General features: G+C 42.8%; 1 protein-coding gene across 4 annotated transcripts in view; it reads left to right on the top strand.

Annotated features, from left to right (window-relative positions):
- The window catches only part of ntrk3b (neurotrophic tyrosine kinase, receptor, type 3b), a 147,697-nt gene that overhangs the window by 119,618 nt on the left and 2,401 nt on the right, over positions 1-25,678 (top strand). For 3 of the 4 annotated variants that reach the window (XM_034526554.1, XM_034526546.1, XM_034526536.1), the window contains 4 exons: positions 7,584-7,714; positions 10,279-10,451; positions 12,293-12,536; positions 24,027-24,185. In XM_034526554.1, the coding sequence (XP_034382445.1) occupies positions 7,584-7,714; positions 10,279-10,451; positions 12,293-12,536; positions 24,027-24,185 (707 nt within the window). Of the gene's footprint in view, positions 1-7,583; positions 7,715-10,278; positions 10,452-12,292; positions 12,537-12,987; positions 13,069-13,328; positions 13,398-24,026; positions 24,186-25,678 lie in introns of all 4 variants that reach the window. The other variant, XM_034526528.1, reaches the window with a different exon arrangement.

Consider the following 25,678-nt stretch of genomic DNA (forward strand, 5'->3'; position numbering starts at 1 on the left):
TTTGAAACAGAACGGCCCCACGGGTTAGGCAGTTGTGAGTTCAAACAACCGTGTTGCTCAAGAAGTCCAAGATGAGCTTCTTTTTCAGCTCGGAGCAAGAACGGAGTGAAGTGGAAAAACGTCGCGGGAGAAACTGCTCTGAAAAGATAATTGTTGATGAGAAAAAAATCGCATTCAAGATGGACAAAAACCACGTAGAAATTAACTTGAAGAGCCCATCAGACAAACCGGCAGACGCAGTGACGAGTGCGAATGCAACTGCCTTTTTCAGCTCATATAGGGAACAACTGCACAGACGAAGCAGTAAGCAATGGACGTTAAATACATCGCAGAGTAAATTAGAAATGTTTGCTTCTGCAAACACGCTTTAATTACTTTTTCCAACTAGAGTGGCTGCAATATGCAACAAAAAACAACTAAAAACTCCACGTTTCCGAGCTCCTGCCACTGGAAGCTGAGACAAACTACATGGAGGCTGTGGTGAGTCTGCAAACACATCCCGCATTAGCATTTACATCGGACCAAAGAGCTGCCAATTAAAGTCGGACGTAAATGTAACACATTCTCATGCGTGTCGACAGGTCAGCGCTATTAATAATTTATTGCCATCAGTGATGACTCCAGCCGACAGTTTTGTTTGGGGTTTTTTCGTAACCCTCTTCTGCTTTATTACAAACATATTTGATACTTCATCCCTGAGGACCAGCAGCTGCTCTGGGATGTCAAATATAACTATTTTGTGTTGGCTGTCCCTTTCAAAGGAAGCTCCCCTGAGCAGCAAGTGTGAAGTACTTAAAGCTTAAGTGTGCTTAATGCCTAAACTTTAATCCAGCAATAACACTGAGGTTGAGCTCAGGGAGAAGCAATTGTCAAGAGGAAATCAATGTACAATGTTATCTCTCTTCATAAGTGTAGTGGTATGGAGGCGCTAAGTGTTTAATTTTAATTACGTAAATAAGAAATTATGAAATGAATAAAATCAATTATTAAATTGCGTATGAAATATTGAAATTTAAATTCATCATTCTTATTTTAATATTAAGAGCTCATTTGTATTAGATCATAGACATTTTTACGTGACTTTTCCAAAGACAGCGTCACCAGTCATCCCCTCATCGGTCAGCCAATCACATGGCCCCTCCCTCTCCGAAGCACGCTTCTTTTGAGCCAGTTAGTTAACACGTAAACAAGTAATTATGAATTATGAATCACCCGACTAGTCCGGGCAGTAAAGCTCCTTTCATTTAGCTTAACGTGCTAACGCAGCTAATCAAGCATTGAGAGTGAATGATTACTTATTTCGTAATGTCTTTTTTAAAATTTTTATAATGAACATATTGGGACTCCATATCTCTGGACTCATGTGTGGCTGATTGTGTGTGACAGATGCATGTTTTAGTTCCCCTAGTTCAGGATTGGGTGCGTGTTCACACGCTATAGACAACACAGTGTTCATCGAGGCCAGGCAGCAGCTACCGAAAAGCCCGGCCGGCAGCCGGCAGCCGGCAGGTTTGGGGAGAGATTCCCACCGAGAGTCCACAGTAAGTGCTGGTTGTTCATGTCACAGTGGCACAACTATGCCAACAGCCCCTGTGCTACGGTGAATGTGGTGGCGGAGAGCTTTTAGTATATGCTTTTAACTGCTGGATGAGTGCCTCTCACCTGAATATCAGCTCCCCGGGGTGCTCTTTCTGTTGCGGCAATCTTAGCTGCGAGTGCACGACACCGATCTCGGTGAAATTACTCCCCCCTTTGATTTCTTTGAAAGCCCGATCTCAGAGGAGATTGAAACGATTGACACAATAGTTATCCGTTGTTATAAATACATTGCGCGGTTGCTTATTGATCCGACGACGCATGATTAATGTATTTAATAGGTCTCCATGTGAAGCTGTAGTGGTAATGTTTGATGAGAGCTGGCCTAAAGTGGCAGTGTTTTGCTTTGTTCTTTGTGAAAGAAAACAAATAACAGCGGCAGTGAATTATAATTCATGACAAGTGACTTCAAAGCAACTAAATGTAGAGCTGGGTGGGGGGGGTGACACACACACACACACACACACACACACACACACACGCACGCACAGACACAGGTGCAGAACAAAGCCCTCCCAACAGCTGCGCTCCCCCATGACCTGGCTAGCTGGGTAAAAAGTCGGCTGCGTGGTCAGGGAGAACGTCTGCCGGCGTCGAGGCCTCAGGGGAGCCTCGCCAAATGAATGATGCTGAGCTGCGTGCGGCATGGAGATTTAATCTCGCCACTCTGGGTAAATAGGCTGCAAAGATGCAGCTTCGGTCTGCCTGCAGAGGAAACCGAAGGTGACTTGTCCTCGCCACTGTCCATAGGCTCGCTCCCTAAGAGCTGCTTCGAGGTGGTGTGGTAGAATTATTTGTAACTCCTATTCACAAGCTTCGGATGAGATGTTTAAAATAATGAGATCCAACAATCAACCTTTAAGCGAGTAGTTTAAGTCAGCAGGACGATGATCGCTCCGCAGGGGAGCACCAACGCACATTGGTTTTGGGCTCAGTTATATACTCTTCCTTCCGAGGGGTCGAGGAACACACGGACATGCACAGTCAGTGAGTATGAAAGGGAGGGGTGAGAGGTCAGAGGTTATATGGTTTGCTTCATTGTATTATCAAAATTGTGGAGAGAATGCTGGAGGCTACAAGTTTCCGGGTCCCAGCGGCAGATTCACAAGCCGAAGGCCACAGGAGGCAGATAAGAGAGTGGGTTTGATAGAGGGGGGGGGGTGTTACAAAAGAATGTGTTATTCCAGTCAAAAGGGAGTGAACGTCTAACGATTGTGAGTACAGCGAGATGCTCGAGGAGTTCCAGCACAAAAAGGTTATTGCCAGCATAAGCACAACATTGTTATATAAAATATAATATGATGTGATGAGTATATATTGTTTTCCATTACAGTGGTAGAAACGAACATGGATGAAATATTTATATCCGGGGAGGTGGATAAGAGGTGGGGGGGGGGGGGGGGGGGGGGTTGGGCAACGGGTGCAAATGGAACGTTAAACTATGGTGCTGAATGGACGCGGTGGGTTCCCGGAGGTTTCCTCAGGCGATTTCCGACATCAGGGACAGAAAACACACACAGCTCTGTAATGAAGATGGACCAGCTACCGTGTTTTAAATTGTAACCTATATTTCAATAGCATTTCAGAGACGATGTTTTTCCCACGTGTGGCATGTTTTACAGTCGCTCCCCGTCACATTTCTCTGCAAAAATGGGCAAAAGTGTAAATATCACGAATTACAGTGCCGCAGCTTTAAAAGTGAGGTGCCATCACAGTAATAGCAGGTTATTTACGCCCCCTCCCCCCTCGACACGGATCTGTCTATATGTAAACCTCTCGGTGCCTTCACAGTGCACTGATGGATGGGTTCCTTTTTATATCAACATCAGTCTCACTCTTACTCTCACAGCGTGACGATGTATTCCCGTGTCGTCTCACGTTGCCGGAAGAAATAAAGTTTTTAAACGGGGTTGAACGGTTTCAAAATCCGGTGACAAAGTCGTTAAATGGGCAACGTTAAAAAGGTGACACTGGTGTTCTGCGGCCTTCACCAAGAGTCCGCATGGCTTTGTCAAGCTTGGTCGAGTTCACATCAGTTATTCTACACAATAACATTTCATGCTTGACACATTTTCAGGCTTTACGACTGATATCTGACCTGTCATACACACCCGATCAGAGCCGCTTCTGATCTCTTAAAGAGCGAACAGGGAGACGGAGTTCCTGGAGTAAAAGTGCAAAAAGAGTTTATGGAGCATCCAGTAAAATTGCCTTTTAATGTGATTATTAGGCAAACGTGTCAGGAAGAAATCGAATTCCTAAAATAATTACGTGAGTTTATCTGTGAGTGTGCTTCAGTTTAGTGGATTCACGTTAATGACAAAGATAGAAGTTGAGATATTGTGATCAAACTGATAAGATATGATTAAAACGGATGCAAATGACCAATTTGCGTATGATAAGAAAAGCTGTCTACGAAGCCGTCGCCTCACCGCGCGGCGGAAGAGAATAGAATCACAAAGTGAAAGTCGAGATAACAATCAAACGTTAACTTATGAGGAGAAGTTAGAAAAAATAATGGTATTGTTCTCTGACATTGTGTGGTTAAAAAAGAGGACGTTTCTGAGGCACCTGCTGATAGAACCTTCACATTGTTCCACATTTTTGGCGTTTCACCAACCATCTCATCCGGAGGAGCTTAAAGGCGCGATGAGCTTCAAGACCGGGATCACCCGCATGACAGGCACGCGATAATAAGGGCAAACGCTTATCCTTGGATGATCGTGAACGTTGGAGGAGTGCACGGAAAAGAATTACAGTAAAAGATTATTAATATTTCTCCAGGAAGAGTACAATAGTGGAGCAGTAGAGATAGGATTCAGTGGGGGATGGATGTTAAGTCTGGAAACTCTTAAGAAGTTAAGTCTGGAAACTCTTAAGAAGAAAGAAAGAAAAAAATCTATGTTCCTTTATCAGCTGTGAAGGTATCAGAGACATTTGGCCTTTGAAATCTAGTTAAAACACATTTTAAGTATGTTTTCTTTCAGCTCTTGGAGAGCAGGATGGAGCTTTGACAGCATTGATGTGAGTGTCTCTGGCGGGGCTCTCACCCTGCAAACTGGCTGCCATCTTCTGCAGACACTGGTGTTCTGATCTACTTTAAAAACTGGGACATGTCTTCATATTTAACACCAATTTTCAGCAATGCTGGTTCTGATACCGTCCGACAGGAAGGCCTCCTCAACATGTTCGCCGCCAGATGGTCTAGTGAGTCTGGAGAAGTTGCCAAAAAGAATAAGGAGAAAAAGAAAAGAAAAGAAAAAAGAAAAAATCCCAGAGGAACTTTCAGAAATGTCACCTTTCGGTGAACTCCTTTTGGGTTAATGGAGCTGCTGCCTCCCATTGATTATCTCTATCATAGCGGGATCACAGGTGGTAAGGGTTCAAATAGATGAACTGGAAAATTGCAGCGAGGTAACCAATCGCGCATTAGATACAGTATGTATTTATGAAATTGGTTTCTCCCCCCCCCCCCCCCAACAGCGGTGGTCCAATCATAGCTTGCCGACGCTGTACAAGGGGACTCGTCTGTCTTTTAGCATTTTAGCCATGATGCGCAATACTCAAGACCTTTTTAAAGGACTCTTGTTTCAGAACGACTGGAAACATTCAAAAGTCAGCTGGAGACCGAGATCTTTACCCGACTCTTGAAGCTAACGTTAGCCCCATTTAGCTAGCTAGCTTCAAATGATGGTCTGGTTAAAAATGAGAGGTTGAGGTTTCTTCTTTGGCAATTTCCACCACATTTTGTCTTCCTCTGTCGGAAACCTGTAGCTGTGTTGTTTCAATAATTACTACGAACCTTGAGTGGTAAGTCCGCCCCCATTGTCAAGCAACAGTAACTAAGGTGGAAGTCGTATAGTCTAAAGCAGAAAAGAAACCATGCAATGTATGTGGAAATGGGCCTTTTTATTCCGCTGCAGAAAGTTTGGGATAGTTTAAGTTTAGCGGCCGGACAATATCCCCAGCCAAACAGTAAGAAAAAGAAAAAGAAATGTAATCATTGAGGGGAGCCACACTCTGCCGGTGCTTGGTGTTTTATTTGACTTTATTTTACTCCTGAAAGTTAACTGCCTCCTCTGCAGGAAGAGATCAAATAGCAGTACTGTAGGTGTGGGGAGAAACTGAAGCAACACTGACCTGCCTTCAAGATCCAGCATGCCTCACTTTTATGTTGGCTGGGGACAACAGATGCAACAGCTCATGAGCTCTCGTCTGTGTTTTTTCAGTATGTCGTCTTGTGTGCCCATGAGTCCTCAGTGACATATTTTCTATAATACCTATACAACCACCAGTGTGATTTCAACGAACGCACAGATGGAGGGCGGATAAAGATGCTGGAAGTTTACCCGTCTACCGAGCACGCTTCGGATTGGTGGCTTTGCTAACAGGAGAATGTAAAGGAAGCCTGGAGACGTATGGCCATCACAGGGCCAATAAATCAATGGTTCCTATCGCAGTAAAAGAGCCTTGAATTAGTAATCTCACTGTCAAATCTGACAATCGGGCCAGAAGATTTAGCTTGATTTTAAATTTAATTTAAAATCTGGTTCAATCTTTTAATAATTCATGTTATTATCTCACGGTGCCCCATTTGTTTATTGTTGTGTAAACCTGGTATGCCTCTGTAATGAAATCTTAGGCTCATAATGCTTTTGATCAGATTAAGGGAAGAGTGGTCCACAGACACTGAATAATCTGTTCGGGGACATAAACAATAAACATAATGGCTTATTTAAATTGGTGGCATTCCTCCTTATGTACTCTATAAGCAGTTAAGGTGAAACAAATATTGGACAGTGATTGCTTGTAACCATTAGAATGTAATTTAATTCCAGTGGTTCATTATTTAATTTGGGATTCATGATTTGATTTCAAATGTATTGAATTTGGTTTGGACCTTCACCCTATGTATGTGTTTCCAGTTGCTGAGCAATAAACATGCTTGTTTAATTTCACTCATAATTTATGTATATCGTGGTAGTAAAGTCTCATCTTTATTTATAGATCTTGTTGGGAAACTGTGTACATTTTTATAGAAGTGCTGCAATGTTAATGGTTAACCGACAAACGGTCATGTTTATTCAGAGCGGTTGTGTTCAGGAGCCAACAACTCCTCCACTTTCCCCCACTCTTTCACTTCGGAGCCTGCCAGGTGGAACAGTTAATCCCTGACGCCTGCCGGTCTCCAAACTCTCTGTCTTCTCACACTTTCTCTCCCTTTCGCTCACACGTCCACGATGTAAAAGGTTGAAGGTCACAACATCCACAACGACAGGAATTGATTGTCCTGCAGCTCTTAAATGATCCTGTAGAGTGAGTTGTTGCGAAACATAGAATGAGGAGTATAGAGGAAGAGAGAGAGAGAGTTTTTCTCGCCATGCTCAGCTCGCTGTTTCATTTTCCTCACAGAGATTTTACAGAAGTAGACATTTTACAATTCTCCTCGTTAGAAAAAGTCCCGTTGTTTTCAGTGCCGACGGTAGACACCAAGGAATCCAGATCAGAGATGTGCGTCTCGTTGGGTCTGGTGTCATCCTGAGGTTCCTTTTGAGCTTTGGAGATTTAAAACCACTTGAACCCCAATGTTCCCCCCAATGTAACTTAATAGTTAGATAAAACATCGTTCACCTTTTGACAAGAACGCATATCCGGTACCTGCTTCGTTTGAACCTGCATCACATTTACATTAGGAGAAATGACGAAATATTCGAGGCGTTATGGATCCACTATTACATCAATGAGATGCAAACAAACTTGAGCTCTTGACTAGAATGTGAAATACTAAAGTATAGCTGCAGCCACAGTGCAGCACACACTGCTTCTTTTCCCCCTCTTCTGCAACCACAGCATGGTTTTCTGTCCCACAAAAAATGTTTAGCATCTGAGGAAAGACTCTTCTTGTTTTTTAGTTTTTTAAATGACTCATATCACTCCTTAACCCCCATTCCTCCACCCTTTTCTCTCCCTGCCTGTCTGTGGTTCAGTAGTCCAGCACATAAAGCGGAGAGACATCATCCTGAAGAGGGAGTTGGGCGAAGGAGCATTCGGCAAAGTCTTCTTGGCAGAGTGTTACAACCTCAGCCCCACCAAGGACAAGATGCTGGTGGCTGTCAAGGTATGGTGTGTGTGTGTGTGTGTGTGTGTGTGTGTGTGTGTGTGTGTGTGTGTGTGTGTGTGTGTGAGTGTAACACTTTGGGCAATACACTTTCACTGTATAGAGTGAGATGAGAAGATTCGTATCTGTATGAAAATGTGAAGCTAAGCCTTGAAGCCGTGCTATAATGCCCCTCAAAAAACAAAGTAGTGTCCATCAACATGAATTGCAATGAGTCTCATTCGATAGTTTGAGAAAAAAAAAATATATATATAAATAAAATATATAAAACATATACAGTTGTGCAGTAAAATGTGCCAGGATTTGGGTGAATCCAGTTGTCACGATGAATGATGCTTTGACCTATCACGAGCCCCCGCAGTGGGCTGTGCCATCATAAATCAGTTTTATATGAATCTCATGGCCAACCACCACCACTGTGCATATCTCGTTCCACGTGCAGATAGCCACTTGTTAGTACTCCTTCTGATACGAGCAACTCCGCAACTCTACTCCTTTCGGTGATGATGCAAACAATTATGCGAATTATTAAAACCCCAATTTTCTACTCACAATAGAGTAAACGTAATGTTATGTAAGGAGTAGTGACTGGAGACGGGTATCACATGAAAGGCCAAGCTAACTGTCTCCTGAGTGTAGCTTCATACTCACACTTATGAGCATGGTGTCGATCGTCTCCCCCCCACCCCCCCCCCACCCCCCCCAGTAAAAACGTGATTAAGCATATTTCTCGAAATGCACTAATATGAGAAACATGATTGTATTGGCATATTTAAGAAAAAGAGATTAAAAAGATGTGTTCAGTTTGGTGGCTCCCCCACCTGTCTGTGTAGCCCTTTAGAACCAGTCTAAGTATCAGCCTAGGGACGGCCAATTACTGTCGAGTGAAGTTAATACTCCGGAGAACTAGATGCGTTGTTTTAAAGAGCTTAACGCGGTTAGAAGCATTGACGCCGTGTGGGCAATGCGTTCAACAGTGCTCAACATTAAGTTGCGCTTGCCAGCTTCCCAGTGTGAACACGAGCGATTGTATGATGCAGACTCAACAAAGTAAAATATAAAATCAAGATCCAGTCAGAAATCAGCCCTGACCGGAGAAGTTAGTGGAAGAGTTTAAATGAAGATGGTGGGGTGTCTGTCTGTCACTTCCTTTTCTTTCTTTCTTACCGGATTAACAAAGAAATTGTTTAATAAAAAATATCCTCTCCAATGACTTCTTAATTGTCAAAACACACAATGCAAATGTGCATTTTCCTCTGAACATGCTCCTGTCTGTGATGGAGCAGAAACAGGCTCTCTGAATACACTTAAAGGTCAACAAAGGGAAAATTCATTGCGGCGCTTTGCCTCAATTTATTGTAGTCGAGCACTTGAAGGTATTGTTTTGGACAGATGCCCAGACGAGAAACATATCCTTAAGAGTGCGGTTTGATTTGGTAATAGATTTTCATGGCTATTTCACCCACTCTGCCATACATGTCAGCTACCTCCAGCACTTCACTGCAAGAGCAGCACATATAAGTAAATGTATTTCCATCCCAAGGTCTTTCCATCTGTAACAGCTGAGAAAGCACGTCTCCAGGCCGAGGAGATCACGAGAAGCCGCTCGCTGCGTTCTCTTCTTCCAGATGACGTGTCAAGTCTTTTTTTTTCCTCCGATAGAGGCTGCAATACAAAGCACGTTATGTGATATTTTTCTCCCTTCTTTTTCTGATACGGGCGCCAACTGACATCCCATTTGATATGTCATGTGTGTAATCCACTTCAGAGGAGTTTAAGGCACTCCTTGCTTTATTCGGCGACCAGTCAGATAAACATGTTTTGTGTACAGTCGTCCCCCCCCCCCCCCCCTAGTGGCGGATATAATGCATAGCCACCTACTGTGTGTACAAATACTGTTCAACCGGGACAGACTACTTCACAGTTTCAAAGGTTTCTTCACCATTATGAAGACATTTGAACATAATTTGGTATTAACTCAAAATGGTGTTTACCATCGACTATCGGGCAAACACAACTGTTTTTCCCCTGTTATCGTCCCTATTCCCGTGGAGTCACGCTGGTGCTGTTGCGTTTGCTGTTGGTGATAAAGGAAGGGAAGGCGGGCAAAAAAACACATCAGCATCAGCTGGAGGCAGTAACAAAAGGGAACACCTTATTGGGTATAAAGAAAGAGTTCAGGAGATGTCAACATGTTAAACCTGCTGGTGGCAGTAGATGAAAAGTCATGCAATCAGCAAAAACTTACTGGGGACCTTGTTTATCTGTAAAATGACAAAGTAGTAATCCAGCAGTTGTCCAACCATTTTACTGCCAAGCTTGTGGTGCTGGAGGTGTTTTGCTTCAACAAATGAACAACAAGCAATGTATGTACCGGTATTATTATAATGCTATTGCTTTCTTTTATCTGGAGTTGTGTGTAGTTGTATACCTGGCTTCCTTGAGAAAGACAAATGATTGGAACAATTGGACAGAGGCAGGCCGAGTCAGCTCGTTACCATCGCCCCAACCATCCGGGACCTTTTCTGAATGCGTCACGGTGACGTTTGCATCTTCCCTTCCAGACACTGAAAGATCCCAACCTGTCGGCAAGAAAGGACTTCCAGAGGGAGGCAGAGCTGCTGACCAATCTGCAGCATGACCACATCGTTAAGTTCTACGGAGTGTGCGTCGACGGAGATCCTCTCATCATGGTGTTCGAATACATGAAGCACGGAGACCTCAACAAATTCCTCAGGTCAGTTTGTCCCTGACGGCACACCTCAATGTACCAGGCTAGTGTTGCCAATTATAAAATGCATCAGTCGGTACTGAACAAAAGGGGGGGGGAGGGGGAGCTTAATAACAAATTATGTGTGCGTGTGTGTGTGTGTGTGTGTGTGTGTCTGTGCCACCTGTGCATTTGAGCATTTTCACTCCGGGTACCGGCTTGACTTTTAGATGAAAGTGTCCACCGAGTTATTGACATCCAGTAATTGTAAAGCTTCAATAAGAAAACCAAGAAAACTGAGATTGCTTCGTCAAATTCCTGCTACCGATACAATATCCTGGCAACTTCACAGCCTTCTGGGTTATCAAACACGAGTGCTTCGATGCTTTTGTTCTGTAATGTCAGACTGTACCGAGGGAAGTGACCTCTGATAAGCCTCAACAAAAGAGACACGATGCCCGTACGGCGTGCGCTTTGGTAATGGGAAGCTTCACTGGAGTTGATGTCAGTGTGCGCATGAGTCTGGGATAGAAGAGTGTCGTTTCAAGTGTGTCGACAGCAGCCCTGTGTGTGTGTGTGTGTGTGTGTGTGTGTGTGTGTGTGTGTGTGTTTGTGTGCGTGCGTGTGTGGTCGATCTTGTTTTTGAAGTTTGATCAATAGTTGAAGAGATGACATGTTACGATTGGGTGTGAGAGTGTTCGCGGATTGGAGAGCGCGGGAAGACTTTCTGTTGGGAAATCAGTCCTGAAATGAAAGGCAATGTCGCGAATGATGACATTCTTTCATGCAAGGTGCAAGACGTGGCTGATTTTTGGTCTATTGGCCCTCTTGGCCACATTTAACAAATGAGATGTGTGGGGAATGGGGAAGGAATGAATACGGTATCTGATGTGCTCGACCTTTCAGATAAAAGGAAGGCGACCTGCCGTCATTCGGCCGCTACGAGATTTATCTCAAGTGAAATAGAGGTAGAGAGACAGAGAGACACTCACTAAGGAAGAGCACTGCTAATGGAGCTGAGTTATTACACACACACACTTAAAGCCAAGAACGGTGAATTGTACCAAAATTGAGAGATGGGGAAAAGGAAGACAGCCTGGGAGGGAGTGGCGGAGCTCTCCTGCATGGCACAACGTCTTTAGTCACGGAGACAAGACGGTGAGGACAACAGCAGGGACGTCTCACAGGAAATTAGTGCAAATGCCAAGCAGGGAAAGAGCTCTCATCCCATAGTGGACTTGTTCTGGTAAATGTACGACTCAGAGCAGCTCGAAGAAATTCATTAAAGTTCCTGACGTGATGGACATCAGTATATGGAAATGTGGCCAAAACTGCTCCACCAATGACTCATATATAGTAACCTTGAATTCATAAAAGCAGTTTGTCGTTGCAATTTAAGATGCTTGAGTGCTTGCAGGTTATAGCAAATTTGTTAATGATTTAACAGCCCTGTCTTTGTTAATGCTAATTAATCCAAATAGGTATAAAAAAAAATACCAATACTGCCAATATAATACTTTATTAGCACTCTCAGGAGCTTCGGGTTACTTATTAAAGGGGCAGTGAAGTGTTTAAGTGAGATTATGTAACTTTCAAAAGGAAGAAATAACACACATTTCCTCTCACAAGTTAAACGCTTAACTTCTAAGCAATAATACTAATGAAAAATAGCTGCTTACAGTCTGATAAACACTTATTTGGTCTTGTATAACCAGAAGCTGATGTGGCTAATGTCAGCCAACTGGAGATAGCGTCCTGAACGTCATGAGTCAGTTCCCTGAAACAAAGACTCAAACTCCATCATCAACATTAGATTTGATTAAATCAAATCATTAATCAATGGGATTTCTTTATTTGTCGTCACCCAGAGCCCACGGCCCAGACGCCATGATCCTGGTCGACGGACAGCCACTGCAGTCCAACGGAGAGCTGGGCCTTTCCCAGATGCTTCACATCGCCACCCAGATCGCCTCGGGCATGGTCTACCTGGGCTCCCAGCACTTTGTCCACAGAGATTTGGCAACCCGTAATTGCCTTGTGGGCAATGGCCTGCTGGTCAAGATTGGAGACTTCGGCATGTCCAGGGACATCTACAGCAGTGACTACTACAGGGTAAGACCTCGCCACGATCCTTATGTTATGCTTGCCATTTGCCATCAAAGTACAGCGGGCCGGAGAGCTTTCAGAGTTCCGACTGCCGAAGGGATTGAGATGGACGAAATGTACATTGTTGCCTCACTTCAAATGTGTTTTTGATAGTCGTCTTGAGAAAAATGTCAATAATAAGTCCACTTTTTTTGTCTCTTCCTGTACTTTTTAACCTAAGACACATATAGCAGGAGCGTTGATAGACTCCCCCTGACACATAAATACTACATTTTAGTTCACAATACTTTATATTTAGTTGAAAATTGGGTCCAAAAAGTGCCCTAAATAAATCCCGTGGGACGGCTAACGAAAGGGTTTCTAAAGGGTGAAGACTGCCGCTCTCTTGGACATTATTTTTCTTTTTTTTAGTTGATGTTTTGGTTTCCGTTTTGTCTTTTCTACGGAGAGTGAACAGCTCTCCCTCCCCAGAGCAGCCCAAGTCCCCCCACACCGGCCCTCGCGCACTCATGCGAGGGTGGAGAGGTTTAGCAGTGTGGTATACGAGCCGGCTGAGCCTCCAGCCTGATGCTTAGAGGCTTGTTTGCATAGCTCACGATTAATGTCCTTTCCGCTGTTTAACGAGATTAGCAACTCTGAACGTCGCAAACCATGCGGCAAATGCAGGGGCTGAGGAGTTTAGCATTCCGCTGAATAAATAAGTGGTTATTATGGAGGGACGGCTGCTACATATCTGGATCCCTTCAACCGCCTGCTCCTGTGAAATGACTTTAGGTGCGTCTGATTTTGTTTTCCCAGCGTGGCAGCTGGGCCAGTTCGGACCTTGCTGGGGGCAACGCCAGCAGTTATGAAGCACTTGCCTGCTGGGTGAGCAGCTCTGCACACATAAAATTATTTGTAAAGGAAATTTGTGCGAGATGTCTTTAGTGTTTGGTACATTGCTCCACCATGCGCACCATCTGTGTGGTGTGTATATTATCAACATCTGAATATTTTGTTTTAGAGTTGTCAAAGAATCATGCCGATATTGTGTTTGTCTGTGTGTGTGTGTTGTCGTGTGTGTGTGTGTGTGTGTGTATTGTTCTGTGCAGGCTAGGGTTATGGTTTCAATAGACGTGTGTCAACGGGGACACGCTCAGAAAATCAGTACTTAAAAATAAGAAAAGAAAAAGTGTCATTAATACATTTGAATATCTGTGATCTCAACAAAGCATCGGTGTCGGGACAACATGAAACTTAACTAACGCACATACTGTATCTACATGTTGTGTATAAATGCCTAAGTTGTCTTAAATCTTAGACCACTTTCACGGCTGAATGTAATGTTGTGCTCATGTGAAACTATTTAAATGATAGAATATCAAAAACTACCCTTGTGTCCCTGGGCCATAGCTTAACGGCACATCCGTTTTCCAGCCACACGAATCACAAACGGTATGCACATCCATATTATATCTATTATCCATATATATCCATATAGTTTACGGTGGGTTTAGCATCAAGGGTGTACAACTACTCTCCTCGTAGTCTGGCATACTCATTATAAGCTCAGTGTTGAGGAGCATGATTGGATGTCAAGACACTGGCGGCTTCATGTTGGCCAGTTTGATGGAAGATATTGTGCTGTTGGTCTTGCCTGCAGCATGTAATTGTGGAGGTGTTGCATCAGTCTCTGCCAAAGTCATGGGAGTACGCGTGCATGGATTTTGGCATTCCCATTTTGTGTGTGTCATCTACATAGCTATCATTCCACGGCTGCCTATCAATTAATTTTTTTGCGCCCCTTTTGTAAACTTAATTGATTTAAGATTGATTGTCGAGGGCCAAGGAGTGTTTAAGTTCAGTACCTATCGTAGGTAGGAGGGCGAGATGAAATGTCGTCTTGAGGGTGATGTTGTGTTAATGTTCCCTGATGAGCCCTGACCTTCTTTTCCAATTCTGTGGAACTTGGTGACTGCTATTCAAGTTGATAAACAAAACCCTCCACGAGACGTACATTTAGTTTACATTTAGATTCAGAGATCCTTGAGGTATTTTGGCATTTCTCTCCCTCCTCACATGTGCTTCTAATTACATCTAATAAAGTAGTTTCCAGTACATAACTTTTGCTATGGCAATATGCAGTATACCATATATATATATATATATATATTTTTTTTTTAAAGAAAGAAATTGGTGGAAAGTCCAGTTCACAGATTTATTTAATTTAATTTATTTATCTTTGCTAAGCCCACCCAAGGATGTCTACGAGCATTGTACTTAAGTGGGTTCCAGTTCCTTTCCTAGGTGGGCCCCTCCGGACAAATAAAGTGTGTGTATGTGTGTGTGTGTGTGTGTGTGTTTCCATGCTTTAGCCCAAACAATAGTTTTAATTGTCTGAGACCAGGTCACGGCTGATTTAGCAGGCAGATACCCACTGCTCCATTTAAAGATTAAATGGTTTAGCGGATTGTTGTTGACTGAGCAATTATACGCCTAATATAGTATGAAGTTGGTGTGAGTTCAAGAGACAGAAAGAGAGTAGCTGCAGGTTTCAACAGATATAATAATTAACAAGGAAACAAGGAACTGTGGGAGTCGGGTTTTCTCATCTGCTCCTGTACGTCTATTAACTGCCCCACACAGTCGTATTCATGAGTGGGAAGCCAGTGAGGGATCACGTCCTTGACCCTACACTGGTTGCTCAGGGTGTCTGTGGAGAGGGGAGGTGGACCTCCAAGCCCATTATACTCAGCAGCTGGTGACTCTGTGTGTATTTACAATCTGGCTTGGCGGTAACAATGGAGTTAGCGGTAGAAAAGCACCGCAGTGTGAAAAAAAGGCACCGAGTAGAAATGAGTCTTCTTCCAGTCAAACGTCGGCTCCCTCTGTCACACTCAGTGGGGAATTTATTGAGGAAAGTTTACACGGTTGAATAATTTATTGGATAATAAATACTGATAGGCTATAGCACACACACACACACACACACACACACACGCACATAAACACACACTCCAGTGAGGAATACTTCTTGCAAATATGTATGTTGGATTTGGCAGTAACCACAAAAAGGGTTTGCATAAAAAAAAGAGACCAGTGTCAGTTTGAATTTACCGTGGTGTGTGCGTGTGTTGTGTTGTGTATGTGTGTGTGTGTGTGTTGTGAAGCTGCTGTTTGGTGCGTTGTGATAGCATCACTGCCCGCCCACACACAGGAATATTCACAGAGCCTAGAGATAAGGAGCTCCTAACACTATTGGACACTTTCCCTGTGTTGAGTGATTATAAATAGCAGCGCCCTGCCAAGAACACAATCCTCCCATCGCTGACGAGTCGCATTGGCGGGTGTTGCCCTCTGGGGCTCCCGGGACTCTTTGCAGCGGGAGGGAACAACTTCAAGAAAGAGATGAATATTGTCTTAAATCACATCCATCCGTCATATCCCCCTGCTCCGCCTGCCCTCACTGCGCTGCCGTGTTGTTTCAGAAGAGACGGCTGCAGAACCTGCCCAGCCCGACAGCAGCGCCGCCGCCTTCCATGTGGGTGGTTTATGCCACTGACTCACGATACAGATCAGGGATTGTTTTTTGAGTTCAGTGCGCGCGGCACTGAATTATGCATTTTGAGGAAGGTAAATGACAGTGAATGCTCAAAAGGTCTCGATGCATTAAAGTAGGAAGAGAGAAATATAGTTTTTATTTATTTTACCAGAAATGTTTCAGAAACGGCATCTAGGGGAGGGATGGAGAGGAGCTCATATAGGTCTTCTTAAATATCATAATTAGATACATTAAGGTAGTGACAGCCTTCTTTGTATTTCATGTCTTCTTTAATATATATTAGAGTTACTAGTATACAGTAAATATCATGCCCCTGACAGATCATTTCCGTCTGTCATTTGTTCCTCTTATACCCAGTATAGTAAAGCTTCTGCAATATTCATTGGTTATTTTGAATCAAGAGTCCAACATTCAATACACTAATTGCATTTTTTCATCATTTGTGTTCAATTCAATTCCTTGCAGCATGAAAAAGAAGTTTTTTTCTGTTTGGCTTTCTGGAAGCATGCTTGTAAACTGCCATGTCAGACCCAGGAGAGGAATGGCTTCAAAACAACTCATTACAGACAAATTATTAACAGTGACATATAGTTTCCTGTCAGAGGATAAGATGTAGAGGCTTCCAATGTCTACTTATTTGCGTGAGACTATTGAAAATGCTCACAGACTTCTCTCCAGAGGCAACGGCAAGGTGCTGTTCTTCTATCCAATGAGAGTAACGCTGTCTGAATGTAAAGGAGAACGGCGTTGAGGAACAGAAGGCATCCGTCTCGCCAACTTAGGTAAAGGAAGACAACAACATTTACAATCATAACACTGGGCTAGGATACAAAAATAGTTTCGAAGCCACAATCTGCATTTAAGAACCAGACCAATCAAACACTGCAACACTGTTACAATCTAATGACTCATTTTCAAGGACTTAGTGTTCTTTATGACTCTGCCAGGAAGCCTCTGCTTACCTGCACTGCTTCGCTTTGAAGACAAATGGTCCCCAGGTTTCTTCTGTTCCAAGGATCAAACAGACACTCCTCTGCTGCATTATTTATCAAGCACAAGCTCCTCAAAACTGTATGCGGCTTGCTGCTAATGAGTACACAGGCCATATTTATTACTGCTGCATGAAGGGATAAAAAAATAAAAATAAACGGGCTTTCTTTTCCTCTTCTTCACCTCGCACTCCTGTCTTACAGGAAGGAAATCTTAAGAATCGAAGGAGGAGCTGCGGTTGACATCAGAGGATGTCTGGCACAAGTAATACTGTATTTATTGAATTGTCTGCATTCTTTAGAGCTAGTTCAACATCGATGAGAAGATTGATGCCCCTCTCATGTCTCAAGAATAAATATGAAGCTCCTGCTAGCGAACTTAGCTTAGCATAAAGGCTTGAAGCAGGGCCAAACAGCTGGCCCCGCTCCGTTCAAAGGAAGCTACATCTGCTTCTAAAGCTCTCAAATGAACACGCTACATGTTGCTCGTTCAATCCATACGATAGCCAGAGTGTGACATTTCTCAGCACACTGGCGTTAGCATTTAGCTGAAACGTTGCTGTGCCCAAGTAGGCTACAGCCTCTTGTAGCTGCTAGCATGACTGTGGACTCAACGATCAGCGCAGCTTCTAAAGTGTGCATGGCGCAAGTGGATTTCGCTAGTTTAACAGCGCGTAATTTGGGCGCAAAGTAAGGCTCCCCTTCCTTTTAAAAGCCAGGGGCTCCTTGAACTGGGCCGTTGCTTCTTTTTTTTTTTTTAAGGGCAGATTTGTGAAATTGGAGAAGCCAGCAGTTTTCTGCTGAGGAAACGGATCTGCTTGTGCGCACATGTAAAACCCCATACGCACACAACACGGGCACTGGGCGTGAACGTCGGTCGGAAATTGATCACCAGGCCCTTTGTCTTGTTATTATTTTAACAAAGTCAACCCATGCAGACGCTCCTCCTATGCATGAGGTTACTATTTTACAGAGATGCACTGCTGTTAATTTCATATTTAGACGAAAGTCACAAAGTCAGCAGCAACACTAAGGAGCTCTCTATTTACACATTGTATTGCACGTGTCGGTTTGCAGAGCTAAATACTATAAATGTGAACGTGAAATTGCATGGTCACAATTGGTGTGTGTTTGTGTGTGTGTGTGTGTGTGTGTGTCTTCAGAAACTTTCACCACCCACTGGCACACTGCGGCCAGAGTAGATATCACTTTATCTGCACTTGGCAGCGGCGCAGCGGCTAGAAACCTAATGGACATTAGAGCTTCTAAAAGGGAACTTGTGTTTGCCACTGTTTGAGCTGGGAGAGCAGAGATAGCAGTGGGGTTAGAGCAGGGAGAGAGAGTGTGTCTAGATGGTTATCGGGGCCCTTTAAAATGTCTGGGGCCTGCCAGGGCTCCCTGCAGGCCACGGAGTGCCCAGCGGAGAGCCCAACCGGGCCAGTAATCTATCCCCTTGCCATGCTGCTGTGCTCTCCTCACCGTTAATCCAATCACTCCCTTGCCACGGTGGGACAGGCAGAGCACTAATCCAGTTTACACAGCAAAAAAAAAAGCCCCAGACTCATTCCTCACTCCCCACGGAGCATTGCCAGCTTTGCGATGTGACATTGAGTGAGAAGGATGAGGATAATTACTGGGGCAATTATTTTATTTTTATTATGTGTTTTTTTCTTCTTGTCTCTCGCCATGTTCCAAGCTAATTGCCATGGTCTTGTGACAAAAACCCAAGGTGATAGCATGCAATCATTTGGGAAGCCGAGAGTCAGCCAGTTGCAATGCCCCTCGCCACGGCAACAGCGGTTGAATCATTAGTATGCATCTGATGAGGTTTAGCCTTGCGTGCAATGGCCTGGGTGGACCTCAGATAAGTCATTTAGACTAACAGGAACTTAATTAGTTTTGTTTAATCTTTATAAAGCTCCACAGGGGGACATATTGGTGTACAGCCCCTCTCCAACTACTGCACCTCACTTTCAGCCCACCCAGCCGAGCTCGACGCAGAGGTTTTACACAACGGGGGCAACTGGTCTCGGCATCGAGATTGGCATAATGTTGTGTACAATACTAACGCAATTCTGGTCTAATGAGACCAGGTGGAGAATAAGTCAATGTTCATTTGGCCATTAGCTTGCAGTAGAAACCCGGTATTTAAGATTAAGGGTGAACAAACCCTCCTCACCGCCACAATATTAATTCTGGGACTGTCAATAAATACTGTTTGATTAAGATGTAGAGAAAAGGAACCTTACTCGAAGCACCTCTCACATTTAATTTATGTTTGTATTAATTACCATTGCATCTGTCCAACCACTGATGGAAAGAGGCCAACAGCTCCGATTGCCTTCCAGGGTGGTGGTGGATCGTAGATAGTCTTGGGCTAGGAGAGTGAGCTGGCAGGCAGAAGTTCCAAAAATTAAGGAGGTTGAGGACTTGTTTCTGTCTTCAACATACTATCTACTGTCTACTGTCACCACAGGTGCCCTTGGGCGAGTTACAGAGAAGCAGAACTCTGACTGGAGGATCCAGGGGAAATGACACAAAAGTGTTCTCTCCTCACATTACTACCCTGAGATAGACTGAGATGCGGCTGAGCGGAGCGCTCAACCCCTGGTGGGATTAGTAGAAGGTTGTACTGGGTGCCTCTGAGGCATACATGTGTGTAAATGTATTAATGTGAAGCAGGATGGAGGTGAACAATAAGTTTGTGCTCAGCAAACCCTCTCTGGACATTAAGATAAATGTGAGGATATAAAACATATTGTGCGCAGGAGTAAAACGATTCCCCATAACTACATTATTACATCTCTGTCATAACATAATAGCATTTCAAAACACAAAGTCCACTTATTTTCATAAAAGCATCAGCTCGATTTTTGTGCTTATATGGTTTGCGTGCTCTAAGTGTGTCATGCAGTGTGGGATTTGCACAGGTCTGGTCTCGGTTTAGGTGGTCTTGACTACCACACTGTAGGCAATAGTCAGGGTGGATTGGCTCTCATAACAAGGCGGGTAAAGAAAAAACGCTGACCTGTGCGTCACTATTATCCACCATTTGCTACTTGTCATACCAGACCAAGTACACCTTAGCTGCAAACCCCCTGAGTGTATTGAATTGTTACCTTTTATTGATTAGGAATGGGACAGTTCTTTTATAAAAGGAAGATTGCGTTAACAGCAGCTGACCGATGAGGCTAATGATAGCTTGCTAATATAGTTTGACCCTTTTTTGCTGGATTGAAGAGTACGAGAGCAGTACTGTAATAGAATATGAGCGACACACTTGATCAAAATGCGGATTCATTATGTAAAATTGGGAGGAACGCTCGCTATAGGACCACATAACATTGGCTATGTTGGTGTAATTGAATATGTCTCACTCATTTTAAACTACATGACCACTGTGATGTGGATCAATTCTCTTCTTCATTCCGAACGAATTCTTATTACAAACTTGACTAGTAGATAGGTGAAAGATAATCAATACTACATGTACAAAATATTGGCAGTTCAATTTAATATACCGTGTGGCCTCTTAAACCTGTTACATTTGGAAGTTATGCTACAGTTACTTTCTGTTTTCTTTAATTAACCGTATCACACATTAAAACAAGCATTCCTCAGGATTTCAATTGTCCAGCCGGAGTTCATGAATCACTTTCTTTCCCTCACTTTTTCTTTGAAACGAGCGAATAGTTACTGAGAACTTAAAAAGGACAAACGCATAGGCTTCGTAATGGCTGTACGAATAAGGTTGTCGGCCTGGATGAAGGACAAGAAAAAGGCAAACAAACAGGCCTCGTACTCAGCAACTAAATTTGATGAAGTGTACAAACTAGAGGACGTTCTCTCTAAATGCCCAAGAAGGAGCGGCCTTTTGGCAGAATGACAAATCTCATGTTTCTTTAAATCATCCAGACGATTCATCTGCCGTGTCGAGCCGACACGCAGAGATTGTGTTTGACTTTCAAAGGAAATATGCGATGAGCGAGCGACGGAACTAGGAGGTAATTAGTGAGACTTGAGTTGACGGTTTTTTTCTTTCCAAATGCCACACAATGCTCACAGCTGAAGGCCCACAGATGTTGGAGCTGGTAAATAGAGTTGGGTGAAGAGTATATTATGATTAAATGCATGTGATTGTGTTGTACACCAGAGCGGAAGAACCGTGTAAGGGTGAATACAGCTACAGTAAGATGTTGTCCTAATGATGATTTCAGAGCTAATGGCGGATGCTTTTGATTTCCTTTGTTATCTTAAGCACAGAAACATGAGCTGAGAAGGATAGATGGCTGCATGAATGGATGAATCAGCGAATGCTGTGAAGGGTGGGTGGTTGTGATGGTGGATGGATGGATGATGGATGGGTGGTTGTGATGGTGGATAGATGATGGGTGGATGGGTGGTTGTGATGGATGGATGATAGGTGGGTGGATGGGTGGTTGTGATGTTGGATGGATGGGTGGTTGTGATGATGGATGGATGGATGATGGATGGGTGGTTGTGATGTTGGATGGATGATAGATGGATGGGTGGTTGTGATGATGGATGGATGGGTGGGTGGTTGTGATGGTGGATAGATGATGGGTGGATGGGTGGTTGTGATGTTGGATGGATGGGTGGTTGTGATGTTGGATGGATGATGGATGGATGGGTGGTTGTGATGATGGATGGATGGGTGGGTGGTTGTGATGGTGGATAGATGATGGATGGATGGGTGGTTGTGATGTTGGATGGATGGGTGGGTGGTTGTGATGGTGGATGGATGATGGATGGATGGGTGGTTGTGATGTTGGATGGATGATGGATGGATGGGTGGTTGTGATGATGGATGGATGGGTGGTTGTGATGATGGATGGATGGGTGGTTGTGATGTTGGATGGATGATGGATGGGTGTCTGATATGCTGCCAGAGCACTTCACTAACTTAGAGATAATAATAAAAAAAATACCCAAAGTGGCTTAAAAATCCATCTTGTTGTTATCTTGATAAAAATCAAAAGTCAACAAACTGAACCAGATAAGGAAATAATTATGCCAAAAAGCACAAAGGAAGGAAGTAATAGGACAACAAAGACAAATCAATATTGTGAGTTTTGCTAACACACACTATTTAGTTTATTATATATATATATATATATATATATATATATATATATATATATATATATATATATATATATATATATATAATTTGATTCCATGATCAAGTAGGATTGGTACACTGTATAGGTTCTACAGTATAATGCAAAAATATACTCCATTGTTATATTACTGTTGTGAATTTCTTGCAGTGAAATTGACTTGATTTTGAACTTCACCTTGACAAAAGAAATGTATAACAAACACTAAAATTCCACTTCCATGATTTCTCTCCCTCGGGGCTTTTAACTGCATCTCATGGTCTCTCTCGGCCGATGAGGTTTGCTCTGTGTCTGTGTGTTCAATGAGGCGATCACACAGTAAAACAGTTCAACTCTCTTGGGGGAAAAAAGAATTAGCAAGTGTAACTTGAAGGTCTGATATGCTGCAGGAGCATTTCTAACTTAGAGATAAAAAGCTGAGAAAAAGGGATTAAAAATCCATCTTTAATGTTATCTGGACCAAAATGTCTAGATAACATAGCAAAAGCCACCAAAAAACTGAACCAGATAAGGAAAAATAAATGGCAACAAATTCCAAGCAAGAAATATTGTAAGTTTTGCAATTTATTTCCACAACACATTGACCCTTGGAATCAAAATGTAATTGTTTTTAAACTCTATTTTCCCTATTTCTGTTTTATTTGTGAGCTTTAAAAGCTCTTGCTCCAGCTCACCTGTAAATCCAGTAGACAACCATTAGATTTTTAAAAAAAGGTACCAAAACGTACAGTAAAAATAACACACTTCCATCACTGAAAATGTAAATGGACACAAAAAAATATAAAACAAAAAGTAGAAAAGTGACATTTGCCTCCCCAGTTCCTCACTTGATCTGTACAAATGGAGCATGAGTCCAAATGTCTGCCAACTCCAAAGGAAAAGTCAGAGCCCCCATGTTGGCTGTGGTCAGACCATGGATCTCTTTTTCTTATTTACTTTACATCAAATCCCACCAGCATATTAATAACACCATCCGTCAGTCGTGACTCCACAATCATCCCTGTGATTAATACTGTCCCAGCATTCCGAGCTGAAACCTGCAACACTTTGCCTCTCACTGCCACATCAGTCTTGTCAAGCTCATTAAAGCGCAGTCACCGACATGAATGGGAAATAGATTTTAAAACAATGCCTGATGATGGGAGCTGAGAGCGAGGATGATTAATGGACGATTGTTTAATCGATTAATACCCAGCCACATTGGATTTACAGCATGGCAGTCTTCCGCTTCAGGCTTTGTGGGTTTAAAGACATTTAAGAGCTTACAGCTGCTATCTCCCCTGTCTAAGCTGGCACCTTGCGTCAAACAAACCTTCATATGGATGCGAGGGGGGGGGGGCATATGAACTTCTCTACTATGAGGGATCCATACGAGTGTGCATTCAGCAGTTTTCTGGTTGAAAGAGAGTTATTTAAAACACTGATTGCGCCGCATTCAGCGCCTCGCTCTCAGTCTGATCCTCTGCTTAGTGCCAGCACTTCTGCAGAGAAGGGATTGCAGATTGCTCTTTTTCACCAAGAACAAAAGGGGCAGTTCAATAACATAACCTAAGGAATTTCACAATTCAATACATACAAAGCAGGTGGCAGATAAGTCAGAGATTTCCCGTATTGCATCAGTGTCTCCATCCAAGTGCACGGCAGACATTCATGAGATGTTAAGCCCGTCGTATCAGCTACATGCAAGGACAGTTAATCCCCTGGCGCCCGGGAGTTGTGTTGATGATTGAATTTTGTAATCTGTTTTTTTTCTTCTTTTTTTCGCCACAATGTTTTGCGTGCAATAAAGATCTTCTCTCATTTCTTTTTCTTCTCCTCTCCTCAGGTTGGAGGACACACCATGCTACCTATTCGCTGGATGCCCCCGGAGAGCATCATGTACAGGAAGTTCTCCACGGAAAGCGACGTCTGGAGCTTTGGAGTCATCTTGTGGGAGATCTTTACCTATGGGAAGCAGCCTTGGTTTCAGCTGGGTAACAACGAGGTACAAAGAGCCCCGAGTATTTCACAAGAAACAGCACACACACATATATATATATATATATATATATATATATATATATATATATATATATATATATAACTGCAGACATTGAAAGTTAAAGCGCCAGGTTATCTCGTGGTAAATGTTGCGTTCCTCTTCTGCAGTTCAAATCACAAGAAAACCTGTACATTAATTGAGTTGTTTTCTAAGTAGGAATCAAACAGCTGGCCTTCCCTCTAATAGCAGATTTAAATGAACACTGCCGTTCTGGATCTTAATCCACTGCCTCGTGTTGTTTCTTTTTTCGCTCTCTGAGACGATAGAACGAGCCCAACGAGGTGATAAATTGACGCCGCTTTGCCATCAGACGAGATGCCGCATTACATAACACCCATGAATGGTTTGGTTTTTCATTGGAGGCTCTTCTTTGAATCAATAAAATTCAATTAGGATTACTCTTGTAAAGCGAGCATATTGAAACAAATTCAATTGACCTAAAAGAATAACCTGGCATGCAACGCACTTCTATGTATTTCAATTGAAACATTAATATGTTCTTCTTTTTTGAGTATGTGGAGCTGAAAGATTTCTGAGATACTCTGAAACACTCAGCTGATTAAACTCATTTGACAACATAAAGAGAGATGAGCACTGTATTATGTGGTAGCCAGAGAAAATTCAAATCCACGCGCTTTTTCTATCTTATAATTTCTTCTTCAGGTAGTGTTATAATGGAATATTGTACTTAATATTCAGTTATTCAGATTTGTCCAACGCATTACACAATGATACATCACAGAAACAATTAGAAATGGCTATCAGTGACAATGATGAATGATAATGGGAAGCTGGTCTCAAACAGGCCTCATTCTCTACTCGGCTCTATTGGCTTCACCACTTTCTGTTTTTATTTTCAAAAAATAAATCATAAACTGCCAACATTGTTTAAACCCACAAGAGTTTATGATAAATTCCAGAAGAGATCGCAAGATATCAAAGATATGAGGCTGAATTTGAATTTGGGAGAAATGAAATGATGCACAAAACATTGGTTTAAATGCTGTAGACATAGAAAAGAACCCACATGGATTGTTTCACTCTGAAAACAGCACATAGCTTCAATGAGCAGCCGGATACTGCCAGGCAGAGAGAAATTAGATGTGTTTAACAACTCTCAAGCTATTTAGATTGTTCATTTGCTCCTTATTGGAGTGTGTAATACCTGGCCACATTCTCAAAACAGAGAAGGGTCAATATTTAACCTCTCCTACTGTGTCCATACAACCTAAATGTACGGTTATCAGCTTTAAAAGAAGAAGAAAAAAGGCAACTTCTATCTCATATTAGTGTTAGCATGCTCACATCAGTAGATATGTCTTTGACAAAACGTCAACACCGTATCCTCTTCATAGTCTGTACATAATGTAAAACCCTGGACTGATCTTACACATTGCACCTTTAATAAACACTTCTGTTTTTAAATCAATCGCCAT

Source organism: Cyclopterus lumpus, chromosome 3 (assembly GCF_009769545.1).
Source record: "Cyclopterus lumpus isolate fCycLum1 chromosome 3, fCycLum1.pri, whole genome shotgun sequence".
Lineage (NCBI taxonomy): Eukaryota > Metazoa > Chordata > Actinopteri > Perciformes > Cyclopteridae > Cyclopterus > Cyclopterus lumpus.